Below are 19,693 nucleotides of genomic sequence, written 5' to 3'. Positions count from 1 at the left end.
CATATACAGTGCCAAAAGAATAGAAAACTACCAATAAGTATATCAAGAGAGAAGAAAATATCGAACGTGTTGTGTATTTCGCGGTAGCTATCTTCTTATAAAATGTAATAAATATCAAAGTAAGAGCCAACGGCAGTGGTCATTTCTCCATACAAACGTACTCCTCGTTTTCCTCCGTGGTTTTTGAAGCTAGAGCAATGTTTTTTTCATTAATATTGTCAATATCTGTGTCGGACCGTTTTGCTTTTTTTGATATTTTTGTTTTTTAAGGCGCTAGAGCCCTTCAAAAATGGCCAAAATGGCCTAATTGACTATGCCGCAATGAGAGGCGTGGCATTCAAAACTGATATCAATTAGCCAAAAAAGCAAAACGGTCCGATACAGATAATTTCATAATCATTTAGATTTCCAAATTTGGTTACGATTGGTTAAGTTTTGGAGGAGGAAACAGAGGAGTACGAAACCTCGATTTTTGAGATTTTTACGCAGGATTTTTCGACTTGTCCTTATCGCACTACTTTTAGGTGCCGCTTCCGTTAGCGAGACGGGTATATTTACCTAAAATATTTAAAACTCAGCTCCTGTTTCGTCTTAAGGTAACATATAAGTATATAACAGACATGACGATATTTCATTTTGTCAATCACTTTATTTTGCCACAAAAACTTATATGTCTGGTTAAGTATAACATAGTGCTAAATTATACTGGCACCCGGCAGTCTAATAGCCTAGTCGGTAGTGACCGTGCCTACAAAACTAAAAGGTCCCGGGTTCGAATATACCCATAAGTTTTTATGTAGGTACATATATGTATTTGTGTATTTAATATACACGTATTAAATAAGACCGACAACATTTATTTCAGTACAGTCGCCATCAGATATATCGGAGCGGCCAAGGTGCTCACAAATATCGGAACACGCCTCTATTGTCAGGGCGTTAGAGCGCGTGTTCAGATATTGTGAACACCTTGGCCGCTCCGATATATCTGATGGCGACTGTACAACGTAAGGTTAATTGGTATATACTAATATATACAATCATACAAAATTAACTTAAATATATCTAAAATTAATAAAAAAAACTACAAAGCTAAATAAAATATTTTAATCTAAAAGATCTCCTTCCTTATTTGTATTTAACCCAAATTTTAACATCTCTCGGCGCTATTATCTACTTCAAATAATCGCAGCCCCAATGGGGCTATTCATAAATTACGTCATTTCAAATTAGGGGGAGGGGGGGTCTGGACATCGTATGACGGTAGCATGAAGTAGGAGGAAATGGGGTCATTTGAAGCATGATTTTTGGATGATTATAGGGGGGGGGGTCCAAAATCGTCAAAAATCGATGACGTAATTTATGGACAGCCCCAATGTACCTAATAGGTACTTAAATACCTACTTACTACTTATTTACTACTAGCTTTTGCCCGCGACTTCGTCTGCGTGGAATCAGTAACAGCAGCTAGTGTAAGCATAGCGCCTGAATAAAGTGTAATAGCAATCATTCAATTTGAGCATAAGTTTCAATCAGTGATCAGGCAATTAATTAACTCTCTCAATTCCACCCCCCTTTTCGCTCTCTTTAGGGATAATTCCCGACATCAAAACTATCCTATGTCCTTTCCCGTGACTCAAAATATCTCTATGCCAAATTTCAACTAAATCTGTTCAGCGGTTTAAGCGTGAAGAGGTAACAGACAGACAGACAGACAGACACACTTTCACATTTATAGAATTAATAATAAAATAAAATACAAAATAATAAAGTATGGATTTATGTCATATTTATGTACCTACTTACATTGTGATTCGCTTACTTCACATTACTTTAAAACAATTATTATTTATGGCCATATATGCAATAAACATAACACAATTATAGATATAGCCCTGTTTATGATTATTATAATAATAGATTGTTCATGTTATCTTAATTAACTATTTTAATTATAATATTAATTTATACGTACTGTGATATAATGAAACTGTGAAATTAGGAAATGGGCAATAAATTTAGGTACTTACCTAATAATAAATTTAAAATTACCTATTTAAATTTGTAAATTGGTAAGTTTACATTGTGATTGTGGGGCCAATTTTTTATTTACTGTCTATATTTTTTCCTTTTTTTGATACAATTTGGTGGATATATACAGGGTGGTCAGAACTACCACGTCAACACTGACACCGGAGGTAGGTCAACTCAAGCCTAACCAGCCTAACATGACCCCAGTAAAAGTTGCATGGTTTTCGAGTTATTAGAGAATTTTCCCCTTTGTTTTAACATTTTTAGTACAAAGGGGAAAGCTCAAAACTTTTTTTAGTAATAACTCGAAAACCCACCACTACCACCACTACCACCACTAGCTTTTCGACCCACCACTACCACCACTAGCATTTCGGTGAAGGAAAACATCGTGAGGAAACCTGCATATACATATCTGCGAATAAATTCAAAGTATGTGAAGTCCCCAATCCGCATTGGGCTAGCGTGGGGACTATAGCCCAAGTCCTCTCACGCATGAGAGGAGGCCTGTGCCCAGCAGTGGGACGTATATAGGCTGAATTATTATTATTAATTATTAATTGATACAATTTGGTGGATAAATACAGGTTGTCCCAGAACTACCACGTCACAGTGACACCGGAGGTAGGTCAACTCAAGCCTAACCAGCCTAACATGACCCCAGTAAAAGTTGCATGGTTTTCGAGTTATTAGAGAAATTTTTAACATTTTTAACAATCGTCGGATCGCTGCGAGCCGCTCGTGTAGCGTTCGTTGCAGGCTCGCGAACCACGTACACACTATGTTTTTGGTAACAGTAACAGTTACAGTTACGTGTAACGTTACGGGTTCAGAAATGAGTACGTTATCAACGTCGGCTCGCTGCGAGCCGCTCGCGTACCGCTCGCAGCAGGTTTGCGAACCACGTACACACTATGTTTTTTGGTTACAGTACCTACATTTGCATGTAGGTTACGGTTACAGCTCGCTAATGAGTACCCGGCTTAAGTCCTTGCGTACAATTTATTGTACATATTCCAAAATCTATTTTGAACTTTTATTGTGTAAATAAGGGTTCCAATTTCAAAAACAAAACAATTGCTTCTGGGTCTCAGGAGCTTAAATAAATTTAATTTAATTGGGCCCACAATCACTTTTTTTTTAGCCTATTTTGGTGTCCCAATAAATTATAAATTTGAATAGGGTAGAAAGAAACAATATGAAGAAGTTTTCATTGGGAATACTATTATTTTTACGTGAGTACCCTTTTTCTTGTCATGTCAACGTGTAATAAAATGTGTGTATTTAAATTTAATTTTATTAAATGTATGTATTTGGGGCATTATCTACGAAAAGGGACCTTATTGTCGATGGCGCTTACGCCGCGCATCGTCGCGCGGCATTGTATTTATAACGGAGCGTTAATAATGGCGTAAGCGCCATCGACAATAAGGTCCCTTTTCATAGATAACGTCACATTTATCTAGTTACTAGAATTTGTCAAAGGACTGTCTCATTTCAATCATAGACAGAGAGAATCATACTATCTTTGCTTTAGACTAGTACTAGCACCCAAAAGAAAAGGATGAGTAGAGTTTTCCTGGTTCTTACTGACTGACAAATTAGTTTGACCAACTATAATAGTATATAAGTACAGTAACAGAATTGCTTTACGCGATCCCGTTGTGCTTTTGCTTTAACGCGAATTTTAAATTTCGCGCTAAAATGCCTCACAAATATTAATTTAACCGCCACCGCCACCTTTGTTTTATTGTTTTTGACGTGATAACGTCTTATAAAATCGATGAACACCGGTAGCATGCACGAAAAAGTGTCACGTTGTGGACAGAACTCCATGGTAACATTGTGGACAGATCTCCATGGTAACGTTACGTAATGTAAATTGATAATGTTTTCTTATGACGTTATCACGCAAAATTATCGTCCGTAAACCGACTTTACAGACAACCATATTTTTTTAATCTGTGTTCTTCAGTGCTCTGGATAATCCAAGTGTCAGGCAGCAATAACCAAACATGGCAGGAAATATTGGAGATGGAAAAAACAATATCCAGAAGACAAGAAGATCCCACCTCGATGAGACAAAAGACGGCGGGCGCCATTTTAAAGATGACGGTTGAATTTTTAAAAGGTATATAAAGTATTTTTTCATCACACTTGCTCGAAATAGTTATTTGTTTTACAAGGGGGCAAAGTTGTTGTTTAACCGCTCGTGCTAATATTGATATTGATACCCGAGCAAGCGAAAGATTCAAAAATTGAGCCACGAGCGTAGCGAGTGGTTCGAAATATGGAATCTTGAGCGTTGCGAGGGTTTCAAAGCACGAGGGTTAAACAAAATTTGCCCCCGAGTGAAACACAAAATTTTTCACCATACCAACCCGAAGCAAATATTAAATGTAAAATATCAAACACAATCAAATCAAATGAATGTTATTAAATATTTATCATCCAAAATCATCATTTAAAAGTCAATTCTACCAGCAAACATAAGAAAACAACTCAAAATTTGCATTTGGTTACTTTGCCTCACATGTGAATAAAATGCAACTTTGCTATCAGTTTTTGAAGTGCAAAGTAAGCCTTTCCGAGCTGGTGTGGTGAAAAATATCTTATTTCATGCAGGTGTAATGAGGTAAAGGCCTATATTGTTCCAGCGGGAGTTATGGATTGTGAACAAAAGGAGTATATAGGGAGTTATAGCTTTCTTTTTTAATTGTGTCACTAATTCATACGAACCAACTGAACCAAGTAGGTTATAAGTAAAACACTTTGTTTAAACTCAAGGTATAGGGGTTGTGCACAAATCACGCGAGGTGTTTTCGGCTACTTTTTGACCCCCCCTCCCCCTTGGTGATATTTGGTGAGGTTTTTGGCTACCCCCAGAACAACCTCACGTGTATTTTTTTGAAATTTTTTCATTCGACGTAATTTTATAATATTTAGTATTGTATATAGAAAATCTTGTTTATTTTTCTATTTTCGTTAAATAGTCTCGCTATTTTGAAGTGCCGAGTGAAGATTTATGTTTAACGAAACATAATCTAAAGTCTTAAAAAGTATCTACTCATGTGGTAGGTTTTTTTTTCTTAGTTTCGGTCACTGTAGAAAAATACACGTGAGGTCACAGAATAAATAATACTACTACCGTACAGAAAGGAAACTTCCTACAAAACCGAAGTTTGACAGCGGTTCAGGGTCGAATCATGCTATCTCTTTCTAATATATGGCACTATCCCTTTCGGCTATTTAGGGTTGTCAAAATTCAAGTGATTATCCTATCTGTGGTCGTGCACGCAAAAGGAAGTCAAGTGGTGCCAACCCTAATAATTGCTCGGAGCAATGCTGAGCAGAGCGGGGCCGAGTTTGGCCGATCTCAGGAGTTTCGCACCCCTGGTGAGGTTTCCTTATACCCCTCCTCCCCCAACGTGATCTATCGTGATTTTTACGTGACCCCCCTCCCCCTATCGAACCTCGCGTGATTTGTGCACAAGCCCATAAGGGCCGAGTATAAGGGAGTGTTACTTTTAAAATACTGACGTTTTTAATTTAACATATTTGTTTATGTTTAAAAATATTTAAATTCATTAATTTAATTGTCTTTTAAAATAATTTTTACACAATTTTTAATTGTGGCTGTAGGTATGCCGAAGGTCTGCCGTCGATGCCTAACCTGTCAAGAAATGACAATATGGCGGACGAATGTTTGAAATGTCACCGTATTTATTAATTACTCCGCTTAAAAAATTGTTTTTTCTTAGCAAGTGTGATGAAAAACATTGTGTGTAACTCCGGGGGTAAGAATATTGCAAACTCGAGTCTTTAATTCCAACCGAATTATCGACCTCGTTTACAAAATCTCGCTTAAGTGGTATCCAGACGGGACTGATCAAATCGGTCGATTTGATCAGAAATGAAATTGGAGTCAATCTCCAATTTTAGATTTATGGTGATATTAGAGCCCTCTAAATTGAAAAAATGCCGCAGAACGAAAATACTGGCCTCACAAATTGGTATTCTTGCGTCCGCAACTCATTTTATCAGTAATATCGGTCATTATCGGCAGTTGAATTCGGCGAGCCAAATTGGTATTTGCGTCCGCACCTCCTGATTCGATCGGGCAATTGAATCAGATTGGCGAAACATTGACTAATCTGGATACGCGTTACCCGATAGTCGCTACGTTGATTTTTTAACATAGACCAGTAATGTACTTCCAAATTTTGCAAACTGAGAAGTACTTCGGCGTCAGTGGGGTGTTTGATTAGTTTCAACTTTTGTTTGCGTATGTTATCGCGTAGTTGTCGGATAGCGGCGCCGACCCGCCCACCCGACCCGACATAAAAATATATCTTAGCAAACGTTGTGCTTTGTTGGCGAACAGTTTTCATAATAATTGTGACTCAAAATGTTCGCATGTCATGCCGAATATTCGGTATTCGGCTGAGAGAGGGGCCGAATATTCGGTATTCGGTATTCGGCCAAATTCACTATTCGGGGCATCTCTAACCAGAACACGTCTTTTCCAGGTGTTTAATAAAATCTTCGGAGGTGGTCTCCTTTTTGAACAAACAGCCGTGTAGGTATTTCATAGTTTTGATAGGTTGAGGCTCCTTCTAAGGCAGTGTTCGTGGCTGATCCTTTTATTACTTCAGTTGTTTTGTGATTGTGCCGGCGACGTTGACGATTTTGAACTGTTTGCCATGGATGGATTGTTGGCAGAATGTGGGCATTGTCATCGACTTCATTATCATGATCGTTACTTGATTTGTTTAAGAGCCAACGGGAGTGGTCTTTTCTCCATACAAACGTACTCCTCGTTTTCCTCCGTGGTTTTTGAAGCTAGAGCAATGATTTTTTCAACACAGATTAATATTGTCAATATCTGTGTCGGACTGTTTTGCTTTTTTTGATATTTTTGTTTTTTAAGGCGCTAGAGCCCTTCAAAAATGGCCAAAATGGCCTAATTGACTATGCTGCAATGAGAGGCGTGGCATTCAAAACTGATATCAATTAGCCAAAAAAGCAAAACGGTCCGACACAGATAATTTCATAATCATTTAGATTTCCAAATTTGGTTACGATTGGTTAAGTTTTGGAGGAGGAAACAGAGGAGTACGAAACCTCGATTTTTGAGATTTTTACGCAGGATTTTTCGCCTTGTCCTTATCGCACTACTTTTAGGTGCCGCTTCCGTTAGCGAGACGGGTATATTTACCTAAAATATTTAAAACTCAGCTCCTGTTTCGTCTTAAGTCATTCGTCAGTTTGGGTGTGACGCTAACCGCGTCATTTATGGTTTCATTTATTGTGCATTCTGTTTCGTTTGTAACTTTAGAATTTTTTGTGGTAGCGGCGGCCGTTTTTTTTTAAGAGGTCATTATTTGATGGCTTGTTGGGTCGCTTTACTTTAGAATGTTTAGCCGTCTTCTCTTTCGCACGCATTGCAGTTACCCGCTTCGTGCGTGCTGGCTCATTCGAGGGAGTAGGATAGCATGATGGCGTTGACGTTGCATTGGATGCGCTCGAGATTAGCGTAGAGTGCGCGCTTTTGTTATCGCTTCTGTCACTACCCGGCATTGCTGAGCACTCATAGTTTTGCACAGATTTTATTTTGTGTAATTCCACTAATATCTCGTCAAGTTTTGCGGATAAAGCATTGACTTTCACTTCAATTGGCTTAATGATTGTTGTTAATAAGCTTTGAACACTTTCACGGTCCTTTTGTAACATTGTTTACGTATTTCACTCACAACGCGAGTATGAATTCTTAATAATTAATTAATAAAAATAAAGTTTAAGATTTGATAAAAACTGATAAAATACTATATTTTAGGTATTTAATTGTACAATTAAAATAATGAACTCAAAAAATCTAACCTATAACTAACTATCATGCAAAATTAATTATTTCACTTTTAAGACTTTCTACCATAGTTGATAAATAGGTAGTAGAGTGATTCTCAAAATAGTGGCATCTTAACCTGTCATCGAGTTTTTGAATTGAATGTATCTTTATTTGCTTTTTTTCATATGAAACAAAAATGTATCTAGATATACTAAAACAATGTTTATCGAGGCCAAGTCATTATTTTTATTTAAATTTAATACTTATATTTATAAAAAATAAAGAGTAGCACTTTTCACTGTAACCTGTCTTGTCCAAAAGCATCGCTCTTCCAGTTTTAGTTCTTTAGATTTTATAAGCATCAATTTATGTAAATAAAATATCATGCTATATAATAACATAAACAATACCTTTTAAAATGTACTTTGCACAGGCCTTATATATATTTTTTTACAACAATATTCACGCACGAAGTTTGTCCAAGGATATTTTCACTGTTAACCTGTACCAACCTGTACATGCGCGGTATTGCATCTGACTCATACACAGAAAAATTTATTTAGATCATAACTATGGCAAAATATTAGGTAAGTATCAAGCTAACCACCGTAGGGTACTATCATGACCCAAGTGTCGTAGTTTCGTAGAGACAAGTGGTTAAAGGCAGACATCTGGGGTTTTGTAACGGAATGTTAAGTTTAACTTGTCTCGATTATTTTAAGAATTTGGTATGGGGCCTAATGTAATAATATGATTTTAATATTGTATTGAAGGTTTATTCATCTATGCTAAAATTTGCATTCGTATTATTATCCGTTCAGAAAGGGAAAAAATAAAAATGAATGTATTTTTCACTGTAACCTGCTTAACTTTAACCTGTGTTCAATGTATAGGTTATTATAAGGTTTGAAAATAACTTCTTTATTTTCAGTTCCCTTTTGAAAATTTGGGGTACTTGAAGCAGTAAAACATATTTTTCATTCTATGTTGAACAAATAAATCTTTGAATCTTTGAATCTTTTAAAAGTAAAAAAATACAAAAAAAAAAAATCTATAACTTTAACCTGTCGATGCCACTTTCTTGAGAGTCACTCAGTGCGTATCCGCAATTCGGACCGTATCCAAAGTATTTTTTACAAAAAATAGTTGTCGATTGAAGTGTCCGTTGATGTTCGTTATTTCCATATTATTTTATTGAAAGGATCATGCCGAATTTGGCCTACGATTCGATAAGCATGCTATATATACGATAAATTTAATCATATTTCTTACAATCTCATACATATATTAGATTCCAACGGACACTTCTTAGTAAAGAAAATAAAATAAAGAGTAATAAAACCAAATCAACACATCCCACGCCAGTACATAGAATCAATGACATTTCATAAATGGACGTCCAGAGCCAAACAAAAAAGTATGGTAGCAAAATACTTTTCTACGATGTTCCTGTTGATGCTAATAACGCTCACTTCAAAGAAAAACATTCATACCACTAACGACATACTGTTTTAAGCACTAAGTATCAAAATTGCAAAAATAACTGCGATACAGTAAAAACTTTTTATTCCAATGACTTTAATTGTAACATACTCAAATGACTTACGTCAAAAGTGAATAACGAACGAATATGGAACGAATAGAGTCGCTATGGATTCATTATATTAATTCATTATAACAATCCTGTGATTGTTACTGTATTTCTTCTCTCTCTGGAATTGAAGTAAATATGTTTACTTAAGTGATTGGTTTTACATTTGATACTATAAAAATTTTTACTATAAAACAACTATACTTAGTTGTTATTAACAACTATTATAGCAGGGCTCGGAACCGGTATTTTTAAAAAACCCCGAAATAGACAAATATTTTGAATTACTTTATGCTCTTTACGTAGGACTGAATCATGTATTTAGGTAGCGACTTTTGTTTTATAAGATTGTCCAATTAAAAATGAAATAATAAACCAAAGAACAAAAAAGAACGTAATAATACCGGTATTTTTGTATGGAGCAAATACCGGTTTCCGACCCCTGGTTGTTATAGTCTATTCCGGTTCGCATGCTACGTCGTATTCATTTAAGGAAGTCGTATTAAATATATTATTTTATTAAAAATATATATATATTAACCTAATACCAACTCATTCGATTTTTGTTCCTTGACAGCCTTTAAACGCCCAATATCATCGATATGTTTACACTATTTATGGCACCTTATTTCCTTGTAATAAGGCATAATAATATTTAACATGGCCCGATACAAGGCAGAATTCCTAACCTCAAAATCGTAGAGAAATTCCGCTTTTATAATGTTCTGTGAAGTGTCCGTGAATTTCTAATAACTATCGGGACTTTAATTTCATGATTGGAGCCCAATATACCACCATATAACCATGTTTAGCGAGTGTTGGGCCAAACTTGTATGGGAGCGGAACATCATCCTTTAAAAAATCGGGCAAGTGCGAGTCGGACTCGCGCACGAAGGGTTCCGTACCATATAAAAAAAAAACAAAAAAAAAAGCAAAAAAAAATAAAAAACCGGGCAAGTGCGAGTCGGACTCGCGCACGAAGGGTTCCGTACCATAATGCAAAAAAAAAAAAGAAAAAAAAAGAAAAAAAAAAAACGGTCACCCATCCAAATACTGACCACTCCCGACGTTGCTTAACTTTGGTCAAAAATCACGTTTGCTGTTGAGCCCCATTTAAATCTTTATTTTATTCTGTTTTTAGTATTTGTTGTTATAGCGGCAACAGAAATACATCATCTGTGAAAATTTCAACTGTCTAGCTATCACGGTTTGTGAGATACAGCCTGGTGACAGACGGACGGACGGACGGACGGACAGCGAAGTCTTAGTAATAGGGTCCCGTTTTACCCTTTGGGTACGGAACCCTAAAAAGCGCCTAAATGAAGTTGCTAGTCAGGTATCGCGGTATTTCAGTGTGAACAGCTTAGTACTTAACTTAAAAAAGACCCATTTCCTGCATTTCAATCTTGCTGGAAGAGATCCTAGGGATCTAGTGGTACTCGTGGACCGTGTCAGAATAGACCGGGTCCAAAGCACCGCATTTCTGGGCACTGAACTTGATAGGGGCCTCCAGTGGGAAGCACACACTATTAAAGTTTGTAACAAACTGGCGGGTGCCTGCTTCGCACTGCGACGCCTGGCAAGGGTGGTGCCCAGGGATGTGGTGAGGTCTTGCTATTTTGCCACTGTGCACTCGATCCTCCAATACGGTGCGGAGCTGTGGGGCCGCGCTGCCGAATGGGAGCGTGTCTTCCGAATGCAGAAAAGAGCCGTCCGAGCGATTGTGCAGGTAGGACAAAGTACATCTGCAAAACCACACTTTAAGGACCTCCAGATACTCACGCTGCCCTCTGTAGTTATATACCAAGTGGCAGTCTATGTGCGATGCCACCTTAATGAATACGCGAGAGGAGCTGACGTACACGGTCGTAACTTGCGCAATGCCCACAGACTCTTAGGTGTTAAGCATAGGTTAGCCAAGTCAGCGAAACTAACCCACGTGATGGGGCCGACTGTGTACAACCAACTGCCGAGTCATGTCACGAATGCGCCGTCATTAACGAGCTTCAAAATGCAACTGAAACGATGGCTTATCGAGCACACTTTTTACAGCTTTAATGAGTTTATGGAGTACAAAATAAGTACCTAAACTTGGATTTTAATATAATTTTAATTGTATATCATATTATTATGTAAAATGTTACAAATCTTATTTTGTAAATAATTTCTTGTAAATAATATTTTTGACATGTAATACGAACTATTATGAATAAATATATGAATATGAATATTTATTAATTATTACGTTTTGTTGTTGTGTTCGATTGCGGTAATTAAACTTAATTGTTTGTATATCTTAAGAAAACATGAGTGCAGGTATTAAGTGATGAAGAAGGATTACATTTTGCAAGTTGTCTAATAGGTATGTTCTCACTGCTCAGGTGAAAATTTTTGTGTACTACACGAGATCAAAGTTATTTACATCTCGTGCGCTTTTGAGTCCCTTACTACGCTGAAGTTTCTAAATTAGATTCACGAGCGTAGCGATTATAGAATCTTTCGCTTGCACGGGACTCAAAATAAGCACTCGAAGAAATATCAAACTTTGATCTCTTGTTGTACAAATAACTATTATTATTATTTCAGATATGGATATGAAAATGATTGACGTATACAGGTTGGAACATAAATACATCGGAGTCAGGACATCCGATTTCGGCGCTGGCAAGCTGTATCAGGATATTGAAACGCGTTTCAAACACATGATTAAATTATACAAGACTACTTCCAGATTCAAATACATGATGGAAGAAAACATGAACCATGAGGCATTGAGAGAAAAAGGTGTCGGATCCCTTCAATCCATGTGTGAGTTCAATCAAACAAATTCAATTAAAAAAAAATTACAACCGGTCTGACCTAGTGGTAGGGAATGCAATAATCAGCCAAACTTTATAACCGGTTTTGGTTACGGTTATGCCCGAAAAATAACCGATAACCGGTTATCATCGGTTACGGTTATTCTCGACAGAGAATGATAACTTTACAATCAAGTTATTAAAAAAGATACGATAATAAAGGTACAATATTAGGAAATGTGAGTACCTATAAGTCTTCGTTTTTTAATAAAACACAAAATACAGTAAAGGTGATATGACCTACGACGTGATACAATATGACAAAATATTTTCATTTTATATTCAGACAAAAATTATAGTCACAGACGTCAAAGCCAAAAAAGGCAGGATTTTGTTGTCATTAGAAGATCAATTCATATATAATTTAAGTCATACATAAATATAACCGAAAATAACCGTAACCGGTTATTCGAGTTCCCAATAACCGGTTATGAAATTTTGACAAAATAATCGGTTATAACCGATTATTTAGATTACGGTTATAACCGATTTGCATTCCCTACCTAGTAGTGTAGGAAATAAAGTGTAAAAAAAAATTAGTGGACCCCATAGTAATTCCTCAGCCAGAAAAAACTTTACAGTATGATAAAGTATCAATAAATAAAAATAATTGTGTAAATTTCCAAAGAATAATAATAATAGGATTTAAGTAAATACCAAAAGTCTTAAATCGTTAATATCTTTTTACGGAAAAATGCTCCGTTCAAACTTTCTTCACCGGACATATTCATGTAACGTATTGCAACAATATATGAAATATCAAAAAAAATATCCCAGCGGAAATACCAAATATAAAATAAAAAATTTTGGCGTGTCTTGGACCGGAAAATTCCATTCAACTATAAAAACATCCAAAAAAATAACGAGCGTATTAAAAACTAAACATATCGGGAGCAGTGTGTAGGGAGCGGGGTGTACAAGCGTTTTATTCTTTTGGATATTTTGGATTTAAGTGTATACGTGACTACTTAGTATGTATATATTTAAAAAGAAATCAGCCTGAGAAATTTTCCACTCTCAGTTTTTAATAGTTCCAAAATACATTGGGTACTTATGCATTTTTTTTTGGATTTTCTTACCCACACGCCAAATTATGTTCTAAGATCTTATAAGAAGAAAAAAATGACTGATTATTATTATAATTCCTTTTTTTGACGCTCATTTTCATCGGAAAATTGGTCCGATGAAAATGAGCGTCAAAAAAAGGAATTATACTCAATAAAAAAAATATTCTCATGTTTGACAAAAGTTTTAGATTCTTTTTCTAGTATCACATACTGATACAAATAACTTATTTGGTAAAATAATTTTGGCCGGAGGAATTACTCGGTTCAATATATAAACAGATTTGTATTTTTACGTATAAATACCGAACTTAGGAGTGCTTTTTTTATATATTAATATGTTAGTTTCGGCTCATACTATACAATAACCAAGCAAAATTTCATCGACTGAGAAATTAATGCATGGGTTTGTATACAACAACTTACTTCATTAGGTATACATATATAGTATATAGAGGTATAGTTATCCTGCCTGTGAAGCCGATGGTCCTGGGTTCGAATCCCGGTAAGGGCATTTATTTGTGTGATGGGCACAGATATATTTATTCCTGAGTCATGGGTGTTTTCTATGTAGGTATTTTAAGTATGTATTTATCTATATAAGCATGTATATCGTCGCCTAGCACCCATAGTACAAGCTTTGCTTAGTTTAGGCCGTTTAGGGCTGGGTTGATCTGTGTAAGGTCTCCCCTAAGATTTATTTTATTGATTTAGTCAAGGAATTTAAGAGGAAAAGGGAAAGCCGTTTCTTCATACAAACCTAGTCCCCATTATCCTCGCTGAATATTGACATAATGGAAAATATTTTTACATAAATGGATGTATACTAACCATATATACAGGGTGACCTTAGGGGCTGTCCATAAATTACGTCATCGATTTTTGACGAAAAAATCATCTCCCCTAAAATCATCCAAAAATCATGCTTCGAATGAGCCCGTTTCCTCCTACGTCATGCTACCATCATCCGATGTCCAGACCCCCCCCCCCCCTAATTTGAAATGACGTAATTTATGAATAGCCCCTTAGCCATTGGACAAATCCTGAAATTCCACATAGAGTTACTTCTCAGAAATGCTCTAACGGTAATATTTTTTTAATTAAAACAAAAGCTAAAAAAATAAATTATCAAACAAAAGTTATTTCCAATAATCGACAACAAAGTGCTTTTGACAATTTGTTTGAAAATGTGCGGCAACGATGACATTTGTCAAAAGTCAGAATCTTATTAATGTCATAAATAAAAAAGATAATCAAAACGGTCGAAGAAGGTTTCATACTATTTATTACCTCAGGAGCGACTAACACATACTACACAGGTTGCTCCAAAGTAAAAAACCGGACAAGTGCGAGTCGGACTCGCCCACCGAGGGTTCCGTACTTTTTAGTATTTGTTGTTATAGCGGCAACAGAAATACGTACATCATCTGTGAGATCATCATGGTTCGTGAGATACAGCCTGCTGACAGACGGACGGACGGACGGACAGCGGAGTTTTAGTAATAGGGTCCCGACTCCCGTTTTACCCTTTGGGTACGGAACCCTAAAAAATCGTAATTTGGTAATTTCTTCGTAACCGCTACACCGATTGTTATGATACTTTGTACACTGGTTCTAAATGCCCTAATGCATATGTACATTTTGGCTTTGTCCAATGGCTAGGGACACCCTGTATATATAGCCCCTACGTTTGAAATATTTACATTTTGTTTATTTATATTATTGTAGAATTTAGGAGCGAAAAATAATTCTGCAAAATTTTAAATGCTCCTTACTCTTGTAATAATTAAAAATTCGAAAAAATCAAACGTAGGGGCATAGCTGTGGTTGATATGCAACAAATTGTGACAAATATTTTCAATAATATTAATGTGCCAACGCCGTGCCACAATAATCTAACAGATGGCGTTAGGGAGCTCGAACGCAATTAGTAAGAGACCTACATCGCGCTTACGGAGTTTTAAATGTCAGTTGCTATATATATATATATATATAACTTCCGACCAACTCTCAGTGGACTTCGGTCCCCAGGCATACACCCGCCTGGAGAGAGTACTCTCTATTGCCTCTCTACCTTCTACATTAATATCCAATGAGGAAAATGGACCTTCTACATTAATATCCAATGAGGAAAATAGGGACTATTATGTATGAAAAGGCGATTTCGCGCGGGTCCTCCACTTTCCTCTAAATTAATTCTCATCAATTCATCATTATAAAGTCTAAACGAATGGTTTATTCGCGAATAAATTATTCCCGAATAATGTCACCACGAATAATTGTTTATTCGAATAATTATTTAGATGAAAAATGATTCGAATAATGTCCAACTCTGATTGGAAGTCGCTAGGGGCCTATTGTCACTGTGACAAGGAACGAAATGGTAGTGAAATAAAATTATTTGACGGTACTAGAGTCAGGGCAAGATAAATCTGCAAAGATTTTTAAACAAACAAAAAAAAAACCGGGCAAGTGTGAGTCGGACTCGCACACGAAGGGTTCCGTACCATTATCTATAAAAACGGTCACCCATCCAAGTACTGACCCCGCCCGACGTTGCTTAACATCGGTCAAAAATCAGGTTTGTTGTATGGGAGCCCCACTTAAATCTTTATTTTATTCTGTTTTTAGTATTTGTTGTTATATGTATGATGCTATCACAGATCACGAGATACAGCCTGGTGACAGACGGACGGACGGACGGACGGACGAACGGACAGCGGAGTCTTAGTAATAGGGTCCCGTTTTACCCTTTGGGTACGGAACCCTAAAAACAATAATTTATTCGCAGAAACAATAATTTATAGCACACGCAGTGCAAGTGTTATATTAAACGTCAAACTTCTATGAAATTATGACGTATAAATAACACTTGCACTGCGTGTGCTGTTAAAATCGTTGCAGACTTACCAAGCGAAAGATTCCAAAATTGAACCAAGAGAGTAAGCGAGTTCGAAAGATGGAATCTTGTCGTTGCGAGGGTTTCAAGGTGGTGATCCAATTTTATACCACTCGACTCTCAAGCCCACGAGGGTTAAACAAATTTTGCTACAAAGTGAAACACAAAATTATTCACTATTAACTTAAGGAAAATAATAACTGTAAAATATCATGCAAAATCAAAGCAAATCGATTCAAAATGAATGTTATTAAATATTTATCATTCAAAATCGTCATTTAAAAGTCAATTCTGCCAGCAAGCATAAGAAAACAACTCAAAGTTTGCATTCAATATATATATACAGTGGTACTACTAAACGAAATTAATAACTAGCTTAAATCTAAAATAGGCCCTTGAGGCATTGTACCAAGGATGCTGGCGGCATTTCCTCGCTGTATCGCAATGCTGATACGTTGTGCGAGGTAGCCGCCAGCTCTTCGGTCACCAGTAAAGGTATTAGTTATGTAGATAAATAAATACTTAAACAAGAATTGCTCGTTTAAAGGTATTAGATGTGATGACGTGAGGCAAAGTAATCAAATGGGTCCCAGCGCGCATAAGTTGTTCGCAGAAATCGCGAAGCGTCTGGTTGACGTAACTGGTGACCGAAGAGCTGGCGGCTACCTCGCACAACGTATCAGCATTGCGATACAGCGAGGAAATGCCGCCAGCATCCTTGGTACAATGCCTCAAGGGCCTATTTTTAGATTTAAGCTAGTTGTTAATTTCGTTTAGTAGTACTAAATAAATAAATGAATGAACTAAATCTCGGAAACGGCTCTAACGATTTCGATGAAATTTGCTATATGGGGGTTTTTGGGGGCGATCAATCGATCTAGCTAGGTCTTATCTCTGGGAAACGCGCATTTTTGAGTTTTTATATGTTTTCCGAGCAAAGCTTGGTCTCCCAGATATTGTGAATAAATTTCTTATCAGTTTTTGAGCCTTTAATATAAGCCTAATCATTTTTACAGTACATATGGTCCTATTTTTCCGCACTATTGCGTAAAATAGCACTTTTCGTGCGTATGTCAAAAGTTTAAAGGGCCATATGTACTGTAAAACGCTGTACGATACACGTGCGAATAGGTAATTCGCAACTCGTGTCCCTCCCTTCGGTCGTGTTTTAATTTATCGCCACTCGTTTCGAATTTCCTCTTTTCCGCACTTGTATCGTAAATAACTATTATTTCTTCCCTTCAACAGTGAGCGACTACAACCAGTTATTAAGCACCATTGACCTATTTCTTCCCTTCAACAGTGAGCGACTACAACCAGTTATTAAGCATCATTGACCTATTTCTTCCCTTCAACAGTGAGCGACTACAACCAGTTATTAAGCATCATTGACCTATTTTTTCCCTTCAACAGTGAGCGACTACAACCAGTTATTAAGCATCATTGACCTCTACAGGTTCCGAAAGAAGCTCAGCAAAAAGTATAATAAGTATAGCGAGCTACGCGACTTAATTCAGAAGAACCTTATATCTCACAAGCGGTATCCTTACAATCACACGACTACTTAAAACTTAAAATGAAAACGTATAAAATTATCAAAAAAATGTACATAAATGGATAAATGATTTTATTATTTTTATATCATTTTGACCCATGTTCATTCACTGATATCTATGTGTTAAAATTGTTAAATATGAAACGGTGTCGTCACGCCATCTAGCCGAGCATAGCCCAAAGGTGTGTGCGCCATCTATCCGAGAATGACTTTTTCTTGATTTCCGAGGCACATTTTTTCCTTAGACTTTATTCATCTTATACGAAGTTACATACCTATGTCTTTGCCGCTATAATTAAGCCGCCTGAATAAATTAAGCCATAGCGAAAGATAAACGATAAAAAAATAGTTTATTCAAGTAGGCATATTACAATGCGCTTATGAACGTCAAATAAACCTTTACCGGCTCCAACCGTACACCTCTGCCCCGAGAAGATTTAAATCCCCCCTCAGTTGGAGGAGGGTATCCCAATATGGGACCGGCAACAAACTCGGCGGGACACATCTTTTCAAAACATTATTACATCTTATAATTAACATGCATTACGAGTAATTAAGAAAAATAGAATTTAAATTACTATAGAAAAATTTGAAATTACCTATTCGCGAGTGTATCGTACAATGTTATTACAATCTTCTACACGCTGGCCCATCTTAGTGGGCAAGTACGATGGCCCATCGTGTAGAGGAGCCATAAAACAAATAAATGGCCTCACCGGCAAATTGCCGGCACTAAGATGGGTCAGCGTGCAGTAGAAGATTGTAATAACTTTGTACAATACACGTGCGAATAGGTAATTTATTATGAGCCGTGCTCCCATTTGGCAAATGGGTGTTTTCCGTCTATTTATGTATTTAAAAGCTTAATTAATTCAAGTATTTTGGCTTCGCACCGACTTCAAACATAAAATTTATTAGTTGGTAACGCATATATGTATATATATATATATATGTATATATGTATATATGCGTTACCAACTAATAAATTTTATGTTTGTAGTCGGTGGTACTTAAATAGGATAATATTTTATCGAACGAGCGAGCGAAGCGAAGTGAAGTTCTTACATTCTACTTGGAACACACGGCTGGCTAGGGGCACGTCCCGGCATTTCGATGTTTTTAAGCTGAACTATCAGAGGATAGTTTGATACACAATAACTTACGTAAATTTGTTCTAATTTAAATTAAATTGGGTGAACGTATAGTTGAGGGCATTATATTTTAGTCATTAAATTTCGAGCAGGCTCGTGCAAGAGGTTATTGAGCTAGAAGAGCTTAAAATGCTAAAAAGCTATTTGTGAGGGGTCTTGCTAATCTGGTCATTTTAATTGCAAGAAAGTATGGCCGAGTTTGGTATCAAATGAAAATGGTCGGTTTACACATTTATAATATTGTTTTTTAATTTAAGGTTTTAAAATAATTAGCAAGATAAAAACGAAATAAAATAAACATAATATTAGTATTTGATATTTGACAAGAAAGATTACCACAGATCAATGACCTTTTATTTATGTAGACGTGTGACGTTCATAGTTGACAAAACTAAAAATTGATCCAACGATTTTGACAACTTGACAGGTTGGCGTCACCCATACGCCTAAGAACTAAATATAGGTTCTGGAACCTATATTTAATGGCTCACGATCGTGCGCCTGGTACCATATCTACCTCAATTTACTTACATCTATGCCACAGATACAGTTTATTTTAATCTCTATAGTGACTTAAATTTATCAATTAAGGGCTCCACAGATCTTGCAATGAATCGCACGCGGTTTTCGATCATTTGACGACTAAGTAGCACTGCATTCAATTGATCTTTTTGGTGAACCGCGAGTTCTCAGTTC

The 19,693-nt window shown here is 36.4% G+C and overlaps 1 protein-coding gene and 1 long non-coding RNA gene across 7 annotated transcripts in view; both read left to right on the top strand.

Annotated features, from left to right (window-relative positions):
• The window catches only part of LOC134802884 (uncharacterized), a 128,895-nt gene that overhangs the window by 18,208 nt on the left and 90,994 nt on the right, over positions 1–19,693 (top strand). The gene's annotated exons all lie outside the window — the stretch shown is intronic.
• LOC134802808 (uncharacterized) lies at positions 1,933–17,911 on the top strand. 5 transcript variants are annotated; one of them, XM_063775528.1, is made up of 5 exons: positions 1,933–2,022; positions 3,214–3,266; positions 4,007–4,162; positions 12,057–12,278; positions 17,705–17,911. In XM_063775528.1, exons 1-5 carry the CDS (start codon positions 2,006–2,008, stop codon positions 17,857–17,859), a joined length of 603 nt encoding a protein of 200 aa, XP_063631598.1. In that variant the 5' UTR covers positions 1,933–2,005; the 3' UTR covers positions 17,860–17,911. The 5 variants fall into 5 exon arrangements, with proteins under 5 accessions (XP_063631598.1, XP_063631599.1, XP_063631601.1 ...); XM_063775529.1 differs by lacking the exon at positions 1,933–2,022 and adding an exon at positions 2,063–2,198 and having other exon boundaries at positions 3,176–3,266; XM_063775531.1 differs by lacking the exon at positions 1,933–2,022 and adding an exon at positions 2,067–2,198.

Source organism: Cydia splendana, chromosome 25 (assembly GCF_910591565.1).
Source record: "Cydia splendana chromosome 25, ilCydSple1.2, whole genome shotgun sequence".
Lineage (NCBI taxonomy): Eukaryota > Metazoa > Arthropoda > Insecta > Lepidoptera > Tortricidae > Cydia > Cydia splendana.
Note: the sequence above shows the minus strand (reverse complement) of the source record. Positions and strands in the feature narration are given on the sequence as shown.

Excerpts from the sequence above, each read along its gene's own strand:
- LOC134802808 (XM_063775528.1), top strand. Across the intron at positions 3,267-4,006 it reads GGGAATACTATTATTTTTAC|TGCTCTGGATAATCCAAGTG; the intron begins GTGAGTACCCTT and ends TGTGTTCTTCAG. Across the intron at positions 12,279-17,704 it reads CGGATCCCTTCAATCCATGT|TGAGCGACTACAACCAGTTA; the intron begins GTGAGTTCAATC and ends TCCCTTCAACAG.